General features: G+C 42.7%; 1 protein-coding gene across 1 annotated transcript; it reads left to right on the top strand.

Annotated features, from left to right (window-relative positions):
- Positions 1 to 11,807: 11,807 nt before the first annotated feature.
- Positions 11,808 to 17,977, top strand: LOC115385618 (mRNA turnover protein 4 homolog). Its single transcript, XM_030087690.1, has 8 exons — positions 11,808 to 11,853; positions 11,969 to 12,162; positions 13,092 to 13,195; positions 16,555 to 16,636; positions 16,695 to 16,762; positions 17,297 to 17,304; positions 17,666 to 17,742; positions 17,834 to 17,977. The coding sequence occupies exons 1-8, from the start codon at positions 11,808 to 11,810 to the stop codon at positions 17,975 to 17,977; spliced, it is 723 nt and encodes a 240-aa protein (XP_029943550.1).
- Positions 17,978 to 18,457: the final 480 nt, after the last annotated feature.

Here is an 18,457-nt window from a genome sequence, read left to right as displayed (position 1 = left end):
GCTTGTGGACTGGACAGCATAACAGCTGAGCATCTGAAATATTCAAGCTAAAGATTATGTCCACTGCCACCAAAGAGACATGGCACTGATATGTGCATCTATGCACTAAAGGAAATGGTTGGGAAATATCTGACCCTGAACTCTACCGTATTCCTTTGCTTTATCGATGCCTCAAAAGCATTCGATAGAGTAAATCATCATAAGTCATTCATGAAATTAATAAATTGAGGTGTTCCTAAATATTTGGTTCGTATCTTAGTATTCTGGTATGCAAATCAGATCATGCATGTAAAGTGGGACAGTGTTTTGTCTGACCCCTTTCATGTCAGCAACGGGGTTCGGCAGGAGGAATTCTGTCTCTGGCTCTTTTTAATGTGTATATCGATGAGTTGTCCTCAAAGTTGAACAGCTGTAAAACAGGATGTGTCATTGGCTCCTCAGTTGTGAACCATCTTATGTATGCGGATGATTTGGTAATAATCAGTCCTTACAGTGCAGGAATGCAGCAGCTGTTAAAAATTTGTTCTGAATTTGGTAAAGATTTCGATGTAATGTATAATCCCAGTAAGAGTAACATCATGATTGTGGGAAGTAGGGAGGACAGAAATGTTGATTTTCCTGTCTTCTATTTGTGTGATCAGCCTCTCACACACTCTAATGAGGTTTTTTGATTTTGATTTTGATTTGATTTATTTATTTCATTCATTTAAATAAAACAAAAAGTGAATGCAACATACTTGCATCTGCATACTTCAGCACAGATATGAATGAAAAGGTACAGAAAGAAGCAAAAGCTTATAATATCTGCCCCTTGTCAATTCAGAAATCCTTTAAACTTCCGATGTGCGCGATGAGGTCAAATATCTTGGACACTTTTTGACTGACAATTGGTCTGATGACAGAGACATTAAAAGACAGTATTGTAAACTGTACGCTCAGGCAAATATGTTGCTGCGCAAATTCCGCATGTGTTGTACTGACGTTAAACGTGCCCTGTTCAGAGCCTTTTGTACTCCACTGTATACTGCCCCCTTGTAGTGTCACTATAGGCAATACACCCTGCGCAGACTGACTGTGGCCTATAATGACTGTTTCAGGCTGTTGATGAAGGTGCCGCGGTGGCACAGTGCAAGTCAGTTGTTTGTGGAAGCCAACATTCCTACCTGTGAGGCTCTGCAGAGACACTTAATGTTTACGTTTATGGAGCGACTGGACGAGTCTGAGAACTCCATCATAAAGACTCTGTGTGACCCTCAGAGGAGCAGCAGTCGTTACACCTCTTTGCTGAGGAAGCACTGGATGAGGACATTGTTAAAATGATTGTATATAGATGATTGTCTTTGTATAATGTACTTCTCTCTCTCTCTCTCTCTCTCTCTCTCTCTCTCTCTCTCTCTCTCTCTCTCTCTCTCTCTCTCTCTCTCTCTGTACTTCTTTTAATCTATATGGACCTTTATTGTGTCTGGCTTAAATAAAGAAAGAAGAAAGTCTATCTGTGAACAACTTCAAGTTGTGATGTTTGAAGACTTCCCAGTTAGTCCTGTTGAAGCAATCCTGCAGCTGCTGGGAGGCGTCCTCCGGCCAAGTAGCAACAGTATTGGAGATGATGGGAGCAGTTTTCCTGAGGGGGGCGTGTGCGGGAATCAGTAGCATGGACAGATGATCAGACGGACCCAGATGTGGAAGAGGTCTAGCTCTGTAGCCCAGTTTGATGTTTGAATAGACCTTGTCCAGGGAGTTCTCTCCCCTCGTAGCACACTTAACATGCTGATGGAATTTAGGGAGAGCTATCTTTAAGTCCGCATGATTGAAATCCCCCGCTACAACTTGCACGGCGTCAGGGCAGATGCTCTGTGTGTAGCTGATGCTAGCATGTAACAGTCCGATAGCTGAGTTAGCGTTGGCATCAGGTGGAATATAAACAGCGATTACGAGCACTACCGTGAACGCCCTAGTTTTACTTGCAATAGACTTAATTGTAATAAACTTGGTAAAACTAAAAACAATACTTCTGACAAATAAAAGGCTTGTTATCAGTGTTGTCAACAGACTACATTTCAGATTGTTCTTGCTGAAATGTCACTAGAATTACCCAGCACCTAAAAGCAATTAGTGTTGTGGCTGTAAGTTATAATACAGAAAGAATTAGTGAATGGCTTTGATTAATCCTTTTTCAAAATGTTGCCGATTCTCCATGTTGTAACAATACTTTCACAAAGAAATAAACTGATGATGTGGTATAATGTAAAATAACTCACGGTAACAATAACTCTGAGGAAATAGACACTTACACACCATTCATTAGGAGCCTTTTAAACTTTTAGAATCATTGACATTCACGTGCCAAAGGCAGCATGTGGTCATGAGACTTTAATTTTATTAATGAACTCTTCAAGTGAGATGTAATCCTTTTTTTTTATTATTCACATTTCGGTGTGTTGAACTATTAGTGTCCAAATGATGTAAAGATATTGTGCCTGACAAATAGTTTGGCATACTGTTGTGCACAAGTTATTGATACATAAATATAATGAAGCTCTTCAAAACTCAAGTTCATTAAAAAACATTTGCATTCATCAATGGGCCAGGAACGTTGAAGTGGTTTGGCTGTCATCAGCATCAGTATGGACGTGGCTCAGAAGGTGTTCTACAATGACCTGATAGCTGATCTTGCTATGAGTATGGTAAAGCGAGGCGTGGAGAGGCTGAAAGAGCAACAACCCAGTAGCACTTTGCTTAATTGTTAAAATCATAAAAGAAGTTCTTAGAAAATAATAATTAAAAAAGTAATAATGAGTTGAAAAAGTTCAACAAGTGATAAAGTTAGTGGCAAGAAAGTGTTGAGCTGACTATATTCAGGTTTACATTTTACACAGTTGAAGAGCTCAAACCACAGCAGTTTAACTAATACTTTACTTTCCGAAAGAATTAAGTTCTTAAATGTTCTTACCTCCCAGACTTTGAAACAACATAAAGACCATTGAGGGATACTTCTGAGAACTCCTGCTCTAAAGTATCCTTTTCCCAATCTTTAATCATTTCTGGGTGTATTGATTCAATATTAGATGAGACTCCTTTTAATTCCTTTAGAATCTAAATCTTGTCCATTAAGTAAATACATTTGTCAGATGAAATATATCTTTATCTAAATCTATAAATATTTAAAGCCCTCTGTGAGGAAGAGGAAGCTGATCTATAAAGTAAGGCACTCTGTGTTACACCCTGTACTTCTGTGGCCACATAGGGGCGCTCTGGGTCTCTTTGTCTCCTTTCTCTCTGCAGGTGGGCGGTGCTGAGGTGGTGTTTATGGAAGTCGGGGCTGGGCTTATTTCTGCAATCATGTTCAGCTGCTACTAGGAGTGGAGGTCACTTTTCCTGATGAAGAGAACTTCGATTTAAGCGGACGTCAGATGCACTCCAGCGCTGGATCGTAGCACTTTCTATTGTTCGGCCCGTGGAATGCGTTTAGAGTATTTTCTCCAGCTCACCCTGCGTCTCTTGTTCCCTAGCCAGCTGACAGCCCAGCTGGGTAAACCTTCCGTGTGGAGTGAAATTAATGCCAAAACCTCACCAACACAAAAAATGTGTTTTATTCACAGCCAATGATTCACAAACAAACTCAGTGTGTTTCGCAAAAGCAAAATGTCATTCACAACTAATTCACTTAGGTTTGTTCATCAAAAAAAGTTCCACAAATAAAAAAAATATATAACGGCACTTACATTAAAATATCTATCAAGATTAATTATTTTTTTCCGAGTACAAAAAACAATTCTGCAGGTTGGAGAAACAATTGGCTCCCCACCGTCACGTGACTTTTGGCAGTAATTTTGCTCCTTCCTGATTCGCATCCGCAGGACTTTGGATTTATTTACAACTGCCAGTGCGTAATTTGCATGCCACAACAGGAGGTGGCGCTGTGCGCATTCACGTTTACAATATTTACCCTGTATGATCACGTACTGTGCTATGACAAGACAGGGGGAGACAATGACGTATAGAATTACGAGACCGCTCACTGCCCCCTGAGAGACGGCAAATCTCTTTTTACAAAAATCACATAATATGCACTGTGGTCTTGCAGTAATCCGCGACGTAGTTAACAGCATGATCATCCCTGGTGCAGCGCTGTGAAGACGGACATTCTGTAAAATGTTTGTGCGCGCTCCTGTGCCGCCTTGGCTGGTGGCTGCAGTTACCCGCAGCACCTATCGCGGCAGCACTGAGGTAAATTTTGTAAAGTTGCCTTAAGTCCCTTTAACTTATTAAAGTAGAGGGCTGGTTTTGTCACCGTATGAGCAAGTAACAGCTGAGGAGATTTACCTGTCCTGGACATAATGAAATGTTAAGGATAAATATTAGAATTAAGCAGAGGAAGACTGTTAGCCATCAATTTTTTTTACAGAAAAACAGACGTTGGTCACATATAATCAAGATAAACAAAACAAGCGGGTCATCTCAGCACACAGACTTAATTTCACCATTCATACGTTCACAACGGACACACTGCTCATTCTCCACAATGTCGTTCTGTTGTGGAGCTTGATAACCATCAGGTGTGTGAGGTGCAGGTGTAGCAGTTGCAGTAACTGCCGTCACAATCTCCCGTCTCCTTTTTCTCTGTTGGATTCTGTCGTTATCCGCAGCTTTCACTTCCGTGTGTCGAGATGTAATGACAGGTGGAGTCTGGATGAGTTTCATTCACTTCATCAGCAGGTCTCCCTGAAAAACACACACGCCCATTATGACTTTTAAAATGAGGTCAGTTACAATATACTCTCAAAATCAATCTCCTATGAGTGAGGACAATTATATAAATTCAAAAGTAAGTGGAGGAAAGAGAGAGTGCGAGCTAGCGTGGCTAACGCGAAAAATGAATCTGAACATGATCTGTACTTAGCATCCCGAGCAGTGATTGCTGAAATAAGTGCTTTTCAGTCCATTTCCTGTGCTGCGCAGGCAACCTCAGAATCCACCTCGTCCCACACAACAAAGCCGTTGTTTGATTTCAACTTTGAAAACTCCCCACTCACACCTGAGAGGAAAGACAGAATCATTGCCAAACTTAACAGTATCCCTGAAGTTTTTGCAAAACACAATATGGACTTCGGCAGAACAGACAGAATAAAGCATCAAATTAATAAGCTCCTCGACCCAACTCCATTCAAACAGAGACCTCGACCCATCCACCCACAAGACCTGGATGCCGTGAGGGAACACCTGAAAGAACTGGTTGATTCTGGAGTCATCCGAGAATCCGACTCCCCTTTCGCCTCACCCATTGTAGTTGTAAGAAAGAAAAACGGCAGTGTCAGGCTCTGTATCGATTACAGGAAACTCAATTTAGAAACGATCAAGGACGCATACGCTCTTCCCAAGCTCGAAGACACATTCACCGCTCTCACCGGATCTCAGTGGTTTTCTGTTTTGGATTTAAAATCGGGGTATTATCAAATCGAGATGGACGAAAGTGACAAGCCGAAAACAGCCTTTGTGTGCCCTCTTGGATTCTGGGAGTTTAATCGAATTCCCCAGGGGGTCACCAATGCGCCATCCACATTTCAACGTCTGATGGAGAAATGCGTTGGAAAGATGAACTTGAAAGAAGTGCTTGTGTTCATAGAGGACCTCATTGTCTTCACGCCAACTCTGGAGGAGCATGAGGAGAGATTGATGAGAATTCTTAACTGTCTTAAAGATTTCGGCCTGAAGCTCTCAGTAGAGATATGCACTTTCTTCCAAACGTCAGTAAAATACCTTGGGCACATAGTCTCCAAAAACAGCGTTGAGACCGATCCAGCCAAAATTGATGCCCTGAGATCCTGGCCAGTTCCGACCAATCTCAAAGAGCTCCGGTCCTTCCTCGGATTTGCCGGATACTACCGGAGATTTGTCCAAAGCTACTCTGCAATAGTCAAGCCACTCCATGAGCTCACCTCTGGATACCCGCCATCACAGAAAAGATTGAAACCCCTCATCAAACCGGAACAGTATCTCAACCCAAAAGAGCCATTCGGGGGTCGCTGGTCATCTGCCTGCCAGAGAGCATTTCAAGAGATAAAAGAGAAACTCACCTCTGCCCCAGTGCTTGCTTTTGCCGATCCGCAGAAACCTTACCTGCTACACACTGATGCCAGTTCCACCGGGCTTGGTGCTGTATTATACCAAGAGCAGGAAGGTCACCAGAGAGTCATTGCCTACGCCAGCAGGGGCCTGTCCAGAAGCGAGTCGAGATACCCAGCACACAAGCTGGAATTTCTGGCACTGAAATGGGCTGTCATGGAAAAGTTCAAGGACTACCTTTACGGCACCAATTTTACCGTTGTAACCGACAGCAATCCACTAACGTACCTCCTCACTTCTGCTAAGCTCGATGCTACAATGATGCTGGTTGTCCGCACTCTCCATCTACAGCTTCAAGATCACTTACCGAGCCGGCAAGCAAAATGCGGATGCGGACGGTCTTTCCTCACGGTGAACTCTCCTCTGACCTGTTGTCTCGAAAAGAGAAGGAAAGGATTCTCAGATTCACAGAAACTCACCTTGAAAGCCCCAACGTCATCACTATCGACCAACACACCGTACAAGCTCTCACTGACCGCCATCTCATCTGTAGTGCTTCTGACTCACCTGATTATGCTCTCGTACACTCTTTGTCCATGTCCGCTGACAGTCTACCAGATAGCTCCACTGCTGATGAGCAGTTTGCATCCTTGGTCGTCAATCAGCTGAGCCCATCAGACATCGCCGACAAGCAACGTGCCGACCCTGTGCTCAGACATGTCATCGCACAGTTGGAGACCTTCCTCTACTGTAAGGGAACAACTGCCAGAGTTGCCACTTCTCCTGCGGGACCTAAATCGCATGGAGCTCCACAATAATGTCCTCGTGCAGAGAAGGCAGCTTGGACCCCAGCTCCAACACCAACTTGTGCTCCCACAAGAATGTCGTGCAGAAGTACTGTCAAGCCTACACGACCAGATGAGCCACATGGGCATTGAGTGCACCTTGGACCTCATCCGAAATCGTTTTTACTGGCCACGAATGGCCAATGATGTGCAGACCAAGGTGCAGACCTGTGAGTGATCTATAAAGCGCAAAGCACTACCGGAGAGAGCCGCACCACTGGTGAATATCCAGACATCCCATCCATTCGAGCTTGTCTGTATGGATTTTTTTGACGTTGGAGCCTGACAAGAGCAAGACCAAAGACACCTTGGTCATAACAGACCACTTCACTAAATACGCAGTTGCCGTGCCTACCCCCAATCAGAAAGCAAAAACTGTCACAAAGTGTCTCTGGGAAAACTTCTTCGTTCACTATGGAATCCCACAGAAACTTCACAGTGACCAAGGACCCGATTTCCATTCAAGAACGATAAAAGAACTCTGTGCATTGGCAAGCATCCACAAAATCAGAACAACGCCATATCATCCACGTGGCAACCCTGTGGAAAGATTCAACAGGACTTTATTGGACATGCTCGGCACTCTTGCAGAACAGGAGAAATCTCACTGGAAGGATTTTGTTAAACCGCTTGTGCACGCATACAACTGCACTCGAAATGACACCACCGGCTTCACACCATACGAGCTGATGTTTGGTCAGCAGCCACGTCTCCCGATCGACCTCGTTTTCGGCCTCCCCGTGTCTCAGCCAGCCCACAGCCACTCTGAATATGTCCAGAAGCTGAGGTCACACTTGGCGAAAAGCTACCAGCTTGCTTCTGAAAATGCTGAGAAATCGATGCAGAAGAACAAAGCACGTTTCGATCAAAATGTCACTGCATCTGAGCTGGAAGTGGGAGATCGTGTGCTCGTCCGCAATGTTCGACTACGTGGAAAGCACAAGATTGCTGACAAATGGGAGCCCAACATCTACGTCAGGGGTCGGCAATTAGCGGCCACATGTGGCCCGCCGAACCGTTCAATCCGGCCCGCGAGAGGATTCCAACACGCGTGCGCACAAACCCACGCATTACCCCGGGCCCTCCAGCGGACGCAGGCACCCCTGTTGGAGTGCGATATTGTGTTGCAATAGACAATCTTTGAAAGATGTGTTGTTTAGTTGTGGTTTCCGGTTTGTCACTGAAAAATAAAGAGGAGTGGCACCTCGTCTTGTGAACAGAGAGCGCAAGTGAGTGCGCGGCGAGCGGCCGGCGGCGAGCGTTTCCATGGAAAAATCCGCGCACCCGTCGCCTTGCACTGCCACTCGCTGCCGCCCGCCACCTGCCGCTCCATTGCTCGTCGCTCGAGTTGGTTGAAATAGCGAATTTGCGCCAGGACAGACTGTCAGCGTGGAGGTTTTCACGGACGTGCTGACGGAGGGCAGCAGGGCTCCGACCACGCAGAACAGTTGGCATGATGCCAAGGTGAGCGGCGTGCGCGATCTCACTTGTTCACTGCTTCTGGTGGAAACCGGGTCAGCCTGAAGCAGCGCTGGAACCGGCCGTCCGGGCGCAGCTCCTGCAGAAGACGGTGGAACTCACCGAGCTCTGACCGCCTCCGGAGCGCAGCATGCAGCCAGAGGCAAGGCCGGCGCCTCGCTGCAGCCAGAGCTGACCGGACTTCCTCATGCCGATTAGAGAGCAGCGACGGCAGGCGGAGCATCTCAATCGCAATCTTTATTTGTAAAAGCACTTATCATATTCATAAAAGTGCTGAACGATAAAAAAAAAAGTGATAAAAACAAAAAAGAACAAAACCCGCACCATCGATCAGTATGCGCGCGCGCGCGCGCACGCACACACACACACACACACACACACACACACACACACACACAGAAAGCCGGGTGCACACAGGACTGCGGGACAGACATCAGAAGAGTCCTGTCCTCTGCTGTGCAGGAGGCTGTGAGGAGGAGCTGTGATGTTTCTGCAGGATGTTCTGTGTTGCATATTTGATCCAGCGTGACGAGTCCCGCGAATGAATTCACACACCAGCGATAAAAGTCGGGCGTCTAAGCGCGGCATGGTGTCATTTGTTGCGCGAATGCAGTCCCCCCCCCACGCTCCTTGGCCTGCGATTGACGTGCCCCCAAAAAAGTGGCCCGCCGCAAAATCTAATTGCCGACCCCTGATCTACGTGGTAGTCAAGAAAGCAGCAAATTTACCTGTTTACACTGTGAGGCCTAAGCATGCCGACAAACCCATCAGAACTCTCCACCGTGATTTACTTGGCCCAGGCCACTAGAGGGCACTAAACAATAATGGCCAAGCCGAGCTCACTTCCGGTTTTCTCCGGCTGTGACTGTGTTGTCGCGGCGAACCCTCTCTGCTGAGAGACTGCTCGCTCTGCTGCAAAATCAAGCTTAAACTCTGAGATCAGGAATCCCACCCGGTTATGAGAACCGACTCATTCCTGCCTCAAATCCACTTCATTCTGTGCCTTATAAACCACAACATCCGACGATCAGGTTTTTTTCCCTCCCTACCAAAAAGAACATTGAAAAAGATTCCTCCCCTGGGAGGTGGCGAGCTGCCCGAGCCTGGTCGGACTTTCTTTTTTTTCCCAATTTGCCTGGATTATAAAAACTGAACTGAACCTTGCGAACAAACTAAGGATCGTACGAACTGAACTAAACTCTGCGAACCAACCCAAGAATCGTATGAACTGAACTAAACCTTGCAAACCAACCAAGGATTGTGTGGACTGTGAGCTGAGTAACAACCAACACTCTAACTGTGAATAAGGTTGAAGGTTTTTTTTCTCTCCCTTTGGGGTTTTTTTTTTTCCCATCTGTGAATTTTCCGTTGTGTTGGGCCCTTTGTTGTTTATTATTGTTTATGTCTGTCAATACATTTTTCATTTAATACAATTTACCAAAAACTTAATTTCTGTTTCCACTGGTTTTTCATTCACATACCGAGCTCCCATAGCGAACCTGGTTTCTTTTGTTAAGTCAGATACACCCCTCCATTGCCATAACTCCGCCCTAACGTGTATTTACTTTAATTCCATTGTTACACCCCCTGATAAGCATTACATAGATCTTTAAACTAGGAGGGGTCACTCCAATGGGACATGGTGTGACCAGTGATACGGATAAGTCCCAGTGTTACAGTTGTGCTACACAAAATAAAACTCAGGGTTTAAAATGTTCAGTGTCTCCTAGAAGTGCCAGGCAGAGCACTGGCCCATCCATTAAACAATATGTAAGCCTTTCACTTGTGGTAGTGTGCATGAAAGGGATAGGAAGTTCTCTGAGAAGCCTGTCAAAAAGATACTGTGTGAAAAAGACAAAATACCTTCTGTCATGCAGTTAGTGGGGAAAAAAAATGTGTCATTAGGTGCTTTCTAGGCAATAAAATGGTTGAAGCCCTTTGGGACTTTGGCTCACAGGTTTGTGCTATCGATGAGTCATGGAAAGATGCTAACTTAACGAATGTACCAATCAGAAATGTGAGCGAGCTGGTCGACCTAACTGAACCCCTCCATCTTGAAGCAGTCTATGGTACAGATATGCCATATGTAGGGTGAGTTGAGATACCATTTAAACTTACAGCTAATGACTCTGAGTTACTTGTACCCATTCTAGTGCTTAAAGGTAACCAGCAACGGTGTAAAATTATTGGGTTTAATGTCATCGAGCACCTTGTTCTGGAAAGTATGAAAGGTGCGACTGACTCAGAGGAAGAGAAGCTTTTGAGAGCAGTGAAAGTGGCTTTCCCACATCTAAAGAAAAACAAAGCTACGACTTTCATCAAAGCAGTTAGTGTGGGGCAGATACATGAGTACAAGGTAAAAACAGCAAAGGAGAGAGTGACCATACCAAGCCTGTGTTTATTGACTATAGAATGCAGGCTAAGACATTTAAAGAGGACACTACACTGATTTTTGAACCTTGTGAAGACACACAGTGGCCGGACGGCCTAGAGTTTTGTGACACATTAGTTTTAGTGAAAGCAGGTTCTCTTCCAAAGATTACTGTTAGTGTACAAAACCCAACCAGCCATGACATTACACTACCAGGGAGAACGATTATAGGAATTGTGCAGTCAGTGGGGTCTGTATATCCAGCTAACATATTCAGAAAAGACCTCCCAGCTGTAGCTGTGAACAAGATCCAAATTCAAGACGCCACAGAGTGTGCTTCCATCAGCGAGCAATGAGACCCTCCTGTCGATCTGTCTCATCTGGATGAAAACAAAAGAGAGACTGTTAAGCACACAGCAAATTTTCCAGTGTTGAATTAACTCTGAAAGTGTTAAAGAGTGGTCTCATATATACACTTTTGTAGTGTTAAAATCTCAACACTGACCAGTTTTAATTTTCTAATGCTGACACTCTGTGGAGTTATAATAATATTGCTCTCTGTTGACCAGTGTTCCTATTTAACTCTAGACAGTGTTAATTCTTAGAATGAACACTTTAAAGTGTATATTTTAACACTTACATTTAATACTACAACAGTGTATATATGAGACCACTCTTAACACTTTCAGAGTTAATTCAGCACTGGAAAATTTGCTGTGCAGATGTTACGAGAGGAGTCAGCATCATTTTCAAAAACAGATGATGACATAGGATGTGTGAAAAATCTGCAAATGGACATCTTGTTAAAAGACACAGAACCAGTCTCAAAAACATATCTCTCTGTACCAAAGCCGCTATACAGGGAGATGAAGGACTACTCACGGGACTTAATAGCACCAGGATGGGTGGAGAAGTCTACATCCTCCTACTCATCTCCTGTAGTATGCATAAGAAAAAAAGATGGTTCGCTGCGCTTATGCATTGATTACAGAGAGCTCAACCGCAAAACACACCTAGATCGACACCCTATTCCCAGGGTACAAGATGTAATGGACAACCTGGGGGGGAACACCATCTTCTCACTGTTGGACCAGGGTAAGGCATACCACCAGGGGTTAATGTCTGAAGAGAGCAGACATCTAACTGCCTTCGTGACCCCCTGGGGCCTTTACGAAGATCAGGATCCCTTTCGGCCTCATGAACGCCCCAGCTGCGTTCCAGCGGAGTATGGAGCAGTGCCTGGAAGGACTGCAGGATGAGATATGTGTTTCTTATCTTGATGACATTCTTGTATTCAGCAGGACTTTTGAGGACCATGTTGAGGACGTCGGGAGAGTACTGCAGCGCCTCAGAGACAATGGGATAAAGCTGAAACCACGCAAATGCGACCTTTTCAAATCAGAGGTGAGGTACCTGGGTAGGATTGTCTCTGCTGACGGAAGTAAAATGGACCCAGCAGATACAGCTGCAGTGCGAGCCCTGAAAAACAAGCCGCCAGGTACTGTTGGTGAGCTCAGAGCAATACTTGGACTGCTAAGCTACTATAGGCAGTATATCAGAGATTTCTCTCGTATCGCTAGTCCTTTGTATGACATGCTTAAAGCCCCTCTGAAAATAGAGCATCAGCCAAAAAAAGGGAATCAGAAACAAAATAACAATGTACCCTCCAGTTCTCCTATTCAGTGGAGTGAAGTACATCAGTCAGTCCTAGAGCAGTTGATAGACTGTTTAGTTCAGCCTCCTGTTCTTGGTTTTCTGGACTTTACGCAACCCTTTGTTTTACATACAGATGCCTCTAACCAGGGATTAGGAGCTGTGTTGTATCAAAGGCAAAATGGCAAACTCTGCGTGATCGCCTATGGCTCCAGAATGCTAACTGCAGCTGAGAAAAAGTACAATTTGCACTCAGGCAAGTTGGAATTTCTAGCTCTTAAATGGGCAGTTACGGAAAAGTTTCGCGACTATTTGTACTATGCACCGTTTTTTACAGTGTTTAGTGACAATAATCCGCTGACTTATGTTTTGTCGACAGCGAAGTTGAATGCTACAGGATGTAGATGGGTTGCAGAACTGGCCGATTTCCATTTTTTGGTAAAGTATCGTCCTGGCTGAGAGAATATCGACGCAGACAGTCTGTCTAGAATGCCGTTAGACATGGAGACCTACATGAAAGAATGTTAAAAAAAAATGTCATACGACGCTGTGAATGCTGCTACACAGGCAGTTGACCATCAAGATGAGTCTAGTGCAGCCTGGTCTATGGGTATTTCGACTGAGTTTTCCACAGTGTCAGTAAGTGTGCCTAGTTGTGGATGCCTTCTGTTTTTCTGTAGCTACGAAAATGTGTGGACACGTACAGAAATTTGTTCATATTTTCCGTGGAAAATATGAGGAATAACAAACTGAAAGACATCAGAACAGCCTGGAAACACAGCAGGTATGTACACGTCTCCATCCGTCCAGTTACTCCTGATTCTCGTGGTCTCTTGAGTTTATTGATAAAATAATTATTCTCTTCAAAATAGATATTCTTTCTTTTAGTGCTTTGATTGATACCAGTGGAGCTTGCCAACACATCAGTTAGAAATTTAGTGTTCAAATGTGCTGAGATCTGAGGAGTGTTAAGAGCAGAGTGAGATTCATAGTCTTTTTACTCATCAGTCCATCTATTTGCGCGATTAAATAAAATAAAATGACCGTATGTTGGTTTGCAGCAGTTTCATAGGAATCAAAATACCCAAAACAGATAAGTTACTGGTCTGTCTGATTATGTAGTTAATACATTCACATTCTTCCTTCAGTTTGAGTCTGAGGCTGCTGTCGTCTTTGATTTATTTATATGGAATCTTTATATGAGAATATGTTAAATGGCTTTTGACTTGTTTAGTTTAACGCACTATGCTGTTTGCCACACACACTCGCCAGTCGAGACGGCTGCCATGCAAACTGCTGGACTTCCATTGGGGTCAACTGTGATTTGTTTTACAGAGAGGTGGTCAAGACAAACCACTCTACCACCTGAGCCACAGCCTCCCCAGTACTGATCATAAAATACTCATTTATGAATATGCTAATGTTTGTCTTGAATGATAATCACAATGTATCTAATACTGCGCACTTTATTTTTCCACTCAATTCATAGTCCTGGATTAACTCTACATTGCTTGATCTCTTCAGAAAAAGAGACCAAGCTTGGGCTAAGTTTCGATCCTCAAATGATCCTTCTGATTGGGAATATTACAAATTACTTAGAAATCAGAGTAAAACACAAACAAGGAATGCAAAATCAAATTTTTATAAAGACAGCTTTTCTCAAAATGTAAACAACCCAAAACAATTTTGGCACCAGTTGGATCAACTTCTTCACAAATCTAAAAGTAAAACTCAGCAGCTCATTGTTAATAATGAACCCACGTTTGATCCTGTTATCATTTCACAAGCTTTTAATCAACACTTTTCTAACATTAGTAGTGTCTCCAATAATCCTCCTGTTCTTTCAGGGGGCTTTACCACCGAACCATGTACTGGACCCTCTTTTTCTTTTCGAAATATAACCCTTTCAGATGTTTTTAATGCACTATGTGGATTAAAAACTAATAGTAGTGCGGGCCCTGACGGTCTTGATGCAAAGTTTCTGAAAATGGCTGCACATGTGTTAATGTTTCCACTAGCTGATCTGTTTAATCTGTCCATAAACACCTGCTCATTTCCTTCAATATGGAAGACCGCTAGAGTTACTCCTGTCTTCAAATGAGGCGATTCGACTGACTTAAACAATTATCGTCCAATTTCTATTATATGTGCTGTTGCCAAGGTTTTTGAGAAAATTATATTCAATCAACTATATCAGTACCTTAATGCATATCATATTTTATCACCAGTACAGTCTGGGTTTAGAGCTGGATACTCAACAACTACAGCTTTGCTAAAATTTTCCAATGACATATTCTCCTCCATTGACCAGGGTCAACTTGTGGGATCCATATTTTTAGATCTGTCCAAAGCTTTTGATTTAGTTGACCATTACTTGCTTCTTGACAAACTTTATGCAGCAGGCCTGAATAAAGAGGCAGTTTTATGGTTCAACTCTTATCTTCACAATAGGAAACAGTATGTTCGTTTTGATGGTGTTCAATCTGAGAAATGCATAGTTGAAAATGGGGTACCTCAAGGTTCCACCCTTGGTCCTCTACTTTTTTCTATCTTCATAAATGATCTCCCGCAAATTATACAGAACTGCTCAATAAATTTGTATGCTGACGATACAGTGCTTTATAATGCTAATTCCGATCTCACACAACTACAGATTCAGCTGCAAGCAGATTTTAATCTGATTCAAAACTGGCTTGAAAATAATAAATTAAAGCTGAATTTGAAGAAATCGTGCTGCATGCTTTTTGGCTCTCACTTTAACTTACTTACATCTCCTAACCTACATATTTCGTTTAGTAATGGTTCAACTATCCAAAACGTTGACTCTGCTAAATATCTTGGACTTTGGTTTGATCCTGAACTCTGCTTCAAACCTCATGTAGATTACATCATAAGACGAACATATGCTACTTTAACTCCTCTTTTTCGGTCTGCAAACTGTTTTACACAAGAAGTCAGGAAGCAAATAATAACTCAACTTGTCCTCCCTATTGTTGATTATGCTGACACAATTTATCAAAACACTCATGACTTATATCTCAAACCTTTAAATGTTCTCTTCAATTCTCTCTGTCGATTCATACTCAAATGTCCTTTTAGAACTCATCACTGTATTTTGTTTGAGAAGCTGAACTGGTTGCAACCATATGAAAGGCGACAATATCACTGGATACTATTCATTTTCAAATGTATTTATTTTTATTGTCCTCTGTATCTTAAACGATTTCTGGTTCCAGTTACTTCTGTATATTCTTTAAGAAGCACTCATAGTCTTACTTTTACTGTTCCACGTACAAACAGAGAAATTGGTCGCAGAGCCTTCCAGTATAGGGCTCCATTTGATTGGAATAGGTTACCTTTATCCATTCGTGATATAACATCTTTGGGTCTATTCCAATCCTTATTATTTCCACACCTTAAAGCTTTGTGCTTATGTTTTTAGTTTTTAGTTGTTTTTTTTTTTTCCCTTTGAACTTTCGTCAATGATGTATTACCTGTTTCTCAATTCATGGAGGATTGGGGGGTGAGGGAACAAAGGAGCATGTCTGTCCTGTGCGTGTGTGTGTGTGTGTGTGTGTGTGTGTGTGTGTCTGTTCATGTTTATATGTGTGCATTTATGTATGTTATTGTAAATTGTGTTCGATATGTATGTGTTTATGGACCCCCTCGAAAACGAGATGCTACATCTCAAGTGGCATTCCATTAATAAAACTTCAAACTTCAAACACCAAGGTTTCCTACTTTAAAGATCTATCATTTGGAATTGTCGTAGTAAGTCAGGTCAAATAGATCGTATTTAACTTCATCTATACTTGACGGTAAAGGAGTAAAAATTAGAGTTTCAGCAGCAGTTTGACAGTGTTGATACTTTAGTGATGAGTGTGTGCCAGGTTTCATTATTGCAAATTAGGTAGTCTTAAAATGAACAGAATCTAATTTAAAGAAATCTTTTTAAATTCTAAGAATTATCATTGCATTTACAAATACTTGCAGAAGCACTCAGTTCTGACAAGTTAGTTGTCATTCTTTGACAAGAACGTGTCAGCTGTGTCTCCCCAGTATCTTCATTGAGGCAGTGACCGTAAACGTCTGTTGATGCTATTGAAGTAACAGTGACACGACTATTATGTCCCTTTTTCACAGATTCTTCTTTGGCAAAAATAAAGTCATGATTGTTGCTTTGGGAAAAGGAGATACGGATGAATATAAAGATAATTTGCATAAGGTGGGCAGCACCTCACACCTGGTCAGTATGACTTATTAATTCCTTTGGTGGTGTTTAGGTGACCAGATATCTGCGAGGGGAAGTCGCAATCCTCTTCACCAACAAAACAAAAGATGAAGTTCTAGAGTAAGTGGTGCATCAGTAAACTCACCAATGTTAGCTTTTGTGATTCTTTAAAAGTACAAGACTTAAGTATATGTTCTTACTCCACAGCTTTAGTCGTACCTTTCTTTAGCGCTGTGGGAAGACCCAGCTGCCTCAGCTGAGGTTCCATCGAGTGAGGGAACTGCTCCAGAGGTCCCTCGTCCAGAGTTATATCCATCTGTGCCGGGTTGCCTGCCCGAGCATAATCCATCTCTTTGAACTGGGTGAAATAGTGAAAGCTCTGGGAGTGTTCATTTTTCTCTGTGGAAAAAGGTTTCAAGAAAACAGCATCATACGTTTATTCTGTGGGTGCTTCAATCAGTTAATCCCCTTCAGCCTTCATGTGGCTGAACAGACAAATTTTAAAGACAAACCCAAAAAGAAAAAAGGTGTCTTTCCAGGTTCTAAAGACAGGATGGTTATTTTAACTACTTGATGTTATATAACAAATATAAAGGCACAGAATTTATTTTTATCACATTAATATGCACAACTCTTTTTCTCTTGTGTTAAAAGTTCTCACAGTTTGATATTGAAGAATTTTGTGTAAATTTGTGATAATGATCAAAATCACCAGTCCTTTAAATCTTTTATATTGGACCACCTTCATAAACAGGAGTAAATCCTTCTGTTAGGAAACTTTCCAGTTCTGAGTATGGGGATCAAATGTTAAAACAACAGTGTCCACACTTTCAAAGTCAAAAACACAATCTGATATTGCATTAATCTTTTTATTAAATGTTGTGTGTAACAGTTATATTTGGCTGATTATCCATACAAAGTGAATTTTACCGTGATCGATCAAACTAAGCAGTGAACAGTGACAGCTGATTTGACCTCAAACTGAGACGTTGCGTTGACGCTCTGTGTCCGCTGCTCCTGAAGGAGTGGAGACTCTGCTGAAGGACCACCAAGTCTGCAAGGAGGGAGACGTGTTGACGCCGGAGCAGGCTCGTATTCTGGTGAGTTCTTCTTTCAGTTGATTCAACTAAGTGTTGACTGTAACAAGAAGAACTGTAGTTTCATTTGACCTTTTTTTTGCCTCTCACACAGAAACTCTTTGCTATTGAGATGGCAGAGTTCAAGGTGCAGATTAAATGTATGTGGAACTCGGAAACGAGCGAGTTTGAGATGTTTGCGGAGGAGGAGCCTGTACAGGGTGAAGATGTTGAGGAAGAGGACGATGATGCAGAGTGAAAGCTGAACACCCACTTTCTTTCTGCCTTCCTCAGCAGATGAACATTTTAAATGAAACAGTTTGTCCCGGCATTTTTTATAACTTGTAACAGAAATGTGTGTCTGTCTTGAACTTTGATTTGGGGCTGACCTGCTGGTGAGAAAAGTATACTGGATCCTGGAGTCACAGTCATCAGTTTTGTACATGCAGTCATGCCAATCCTGGTTTGTAATTATATGAATTGTCAAAATGAAAAAGGATCGTGTGACTTTTGTGTATGGCTATTTTTTTTTTTTCCCATTCAGTCTTTCATTATAAAGAAACTAATCTTGAAGAAACTATTCAATTTGTGTGGGAAATGACGGTAACCTAATGACCAGTGCATACGTGTGGAGAGGTATTTTTTTCAGTTCTCATATTTGGTGTGTGCGCGCCCACAGATTCTTACATGCATCTAAGACGAGTCTTTCACACTGATGACTTTTTGCAAGTGGCTCTTC

This window comes from Salarias fasciatus, unplaced genomic scaffold (assembly GCF_902148845.1).
Source record: "Salarias fasciatus unplaced genomic scaffold, fSalaFa1.1, whole genome shotgun sequence".
Classification (NCBI taxonomy): domain Eukaryota; kingdom Metazoa; phylum Chordata; class Actinopteri; order Blenniiformes; family Blenniidae; genus Salarias; species Salarias fasciatus.
The sequence above is the reverse complement of the archived record's forward strand: the minus strand, read 5'-3'. Positions and strand labels throughout refer to the sequence as shown.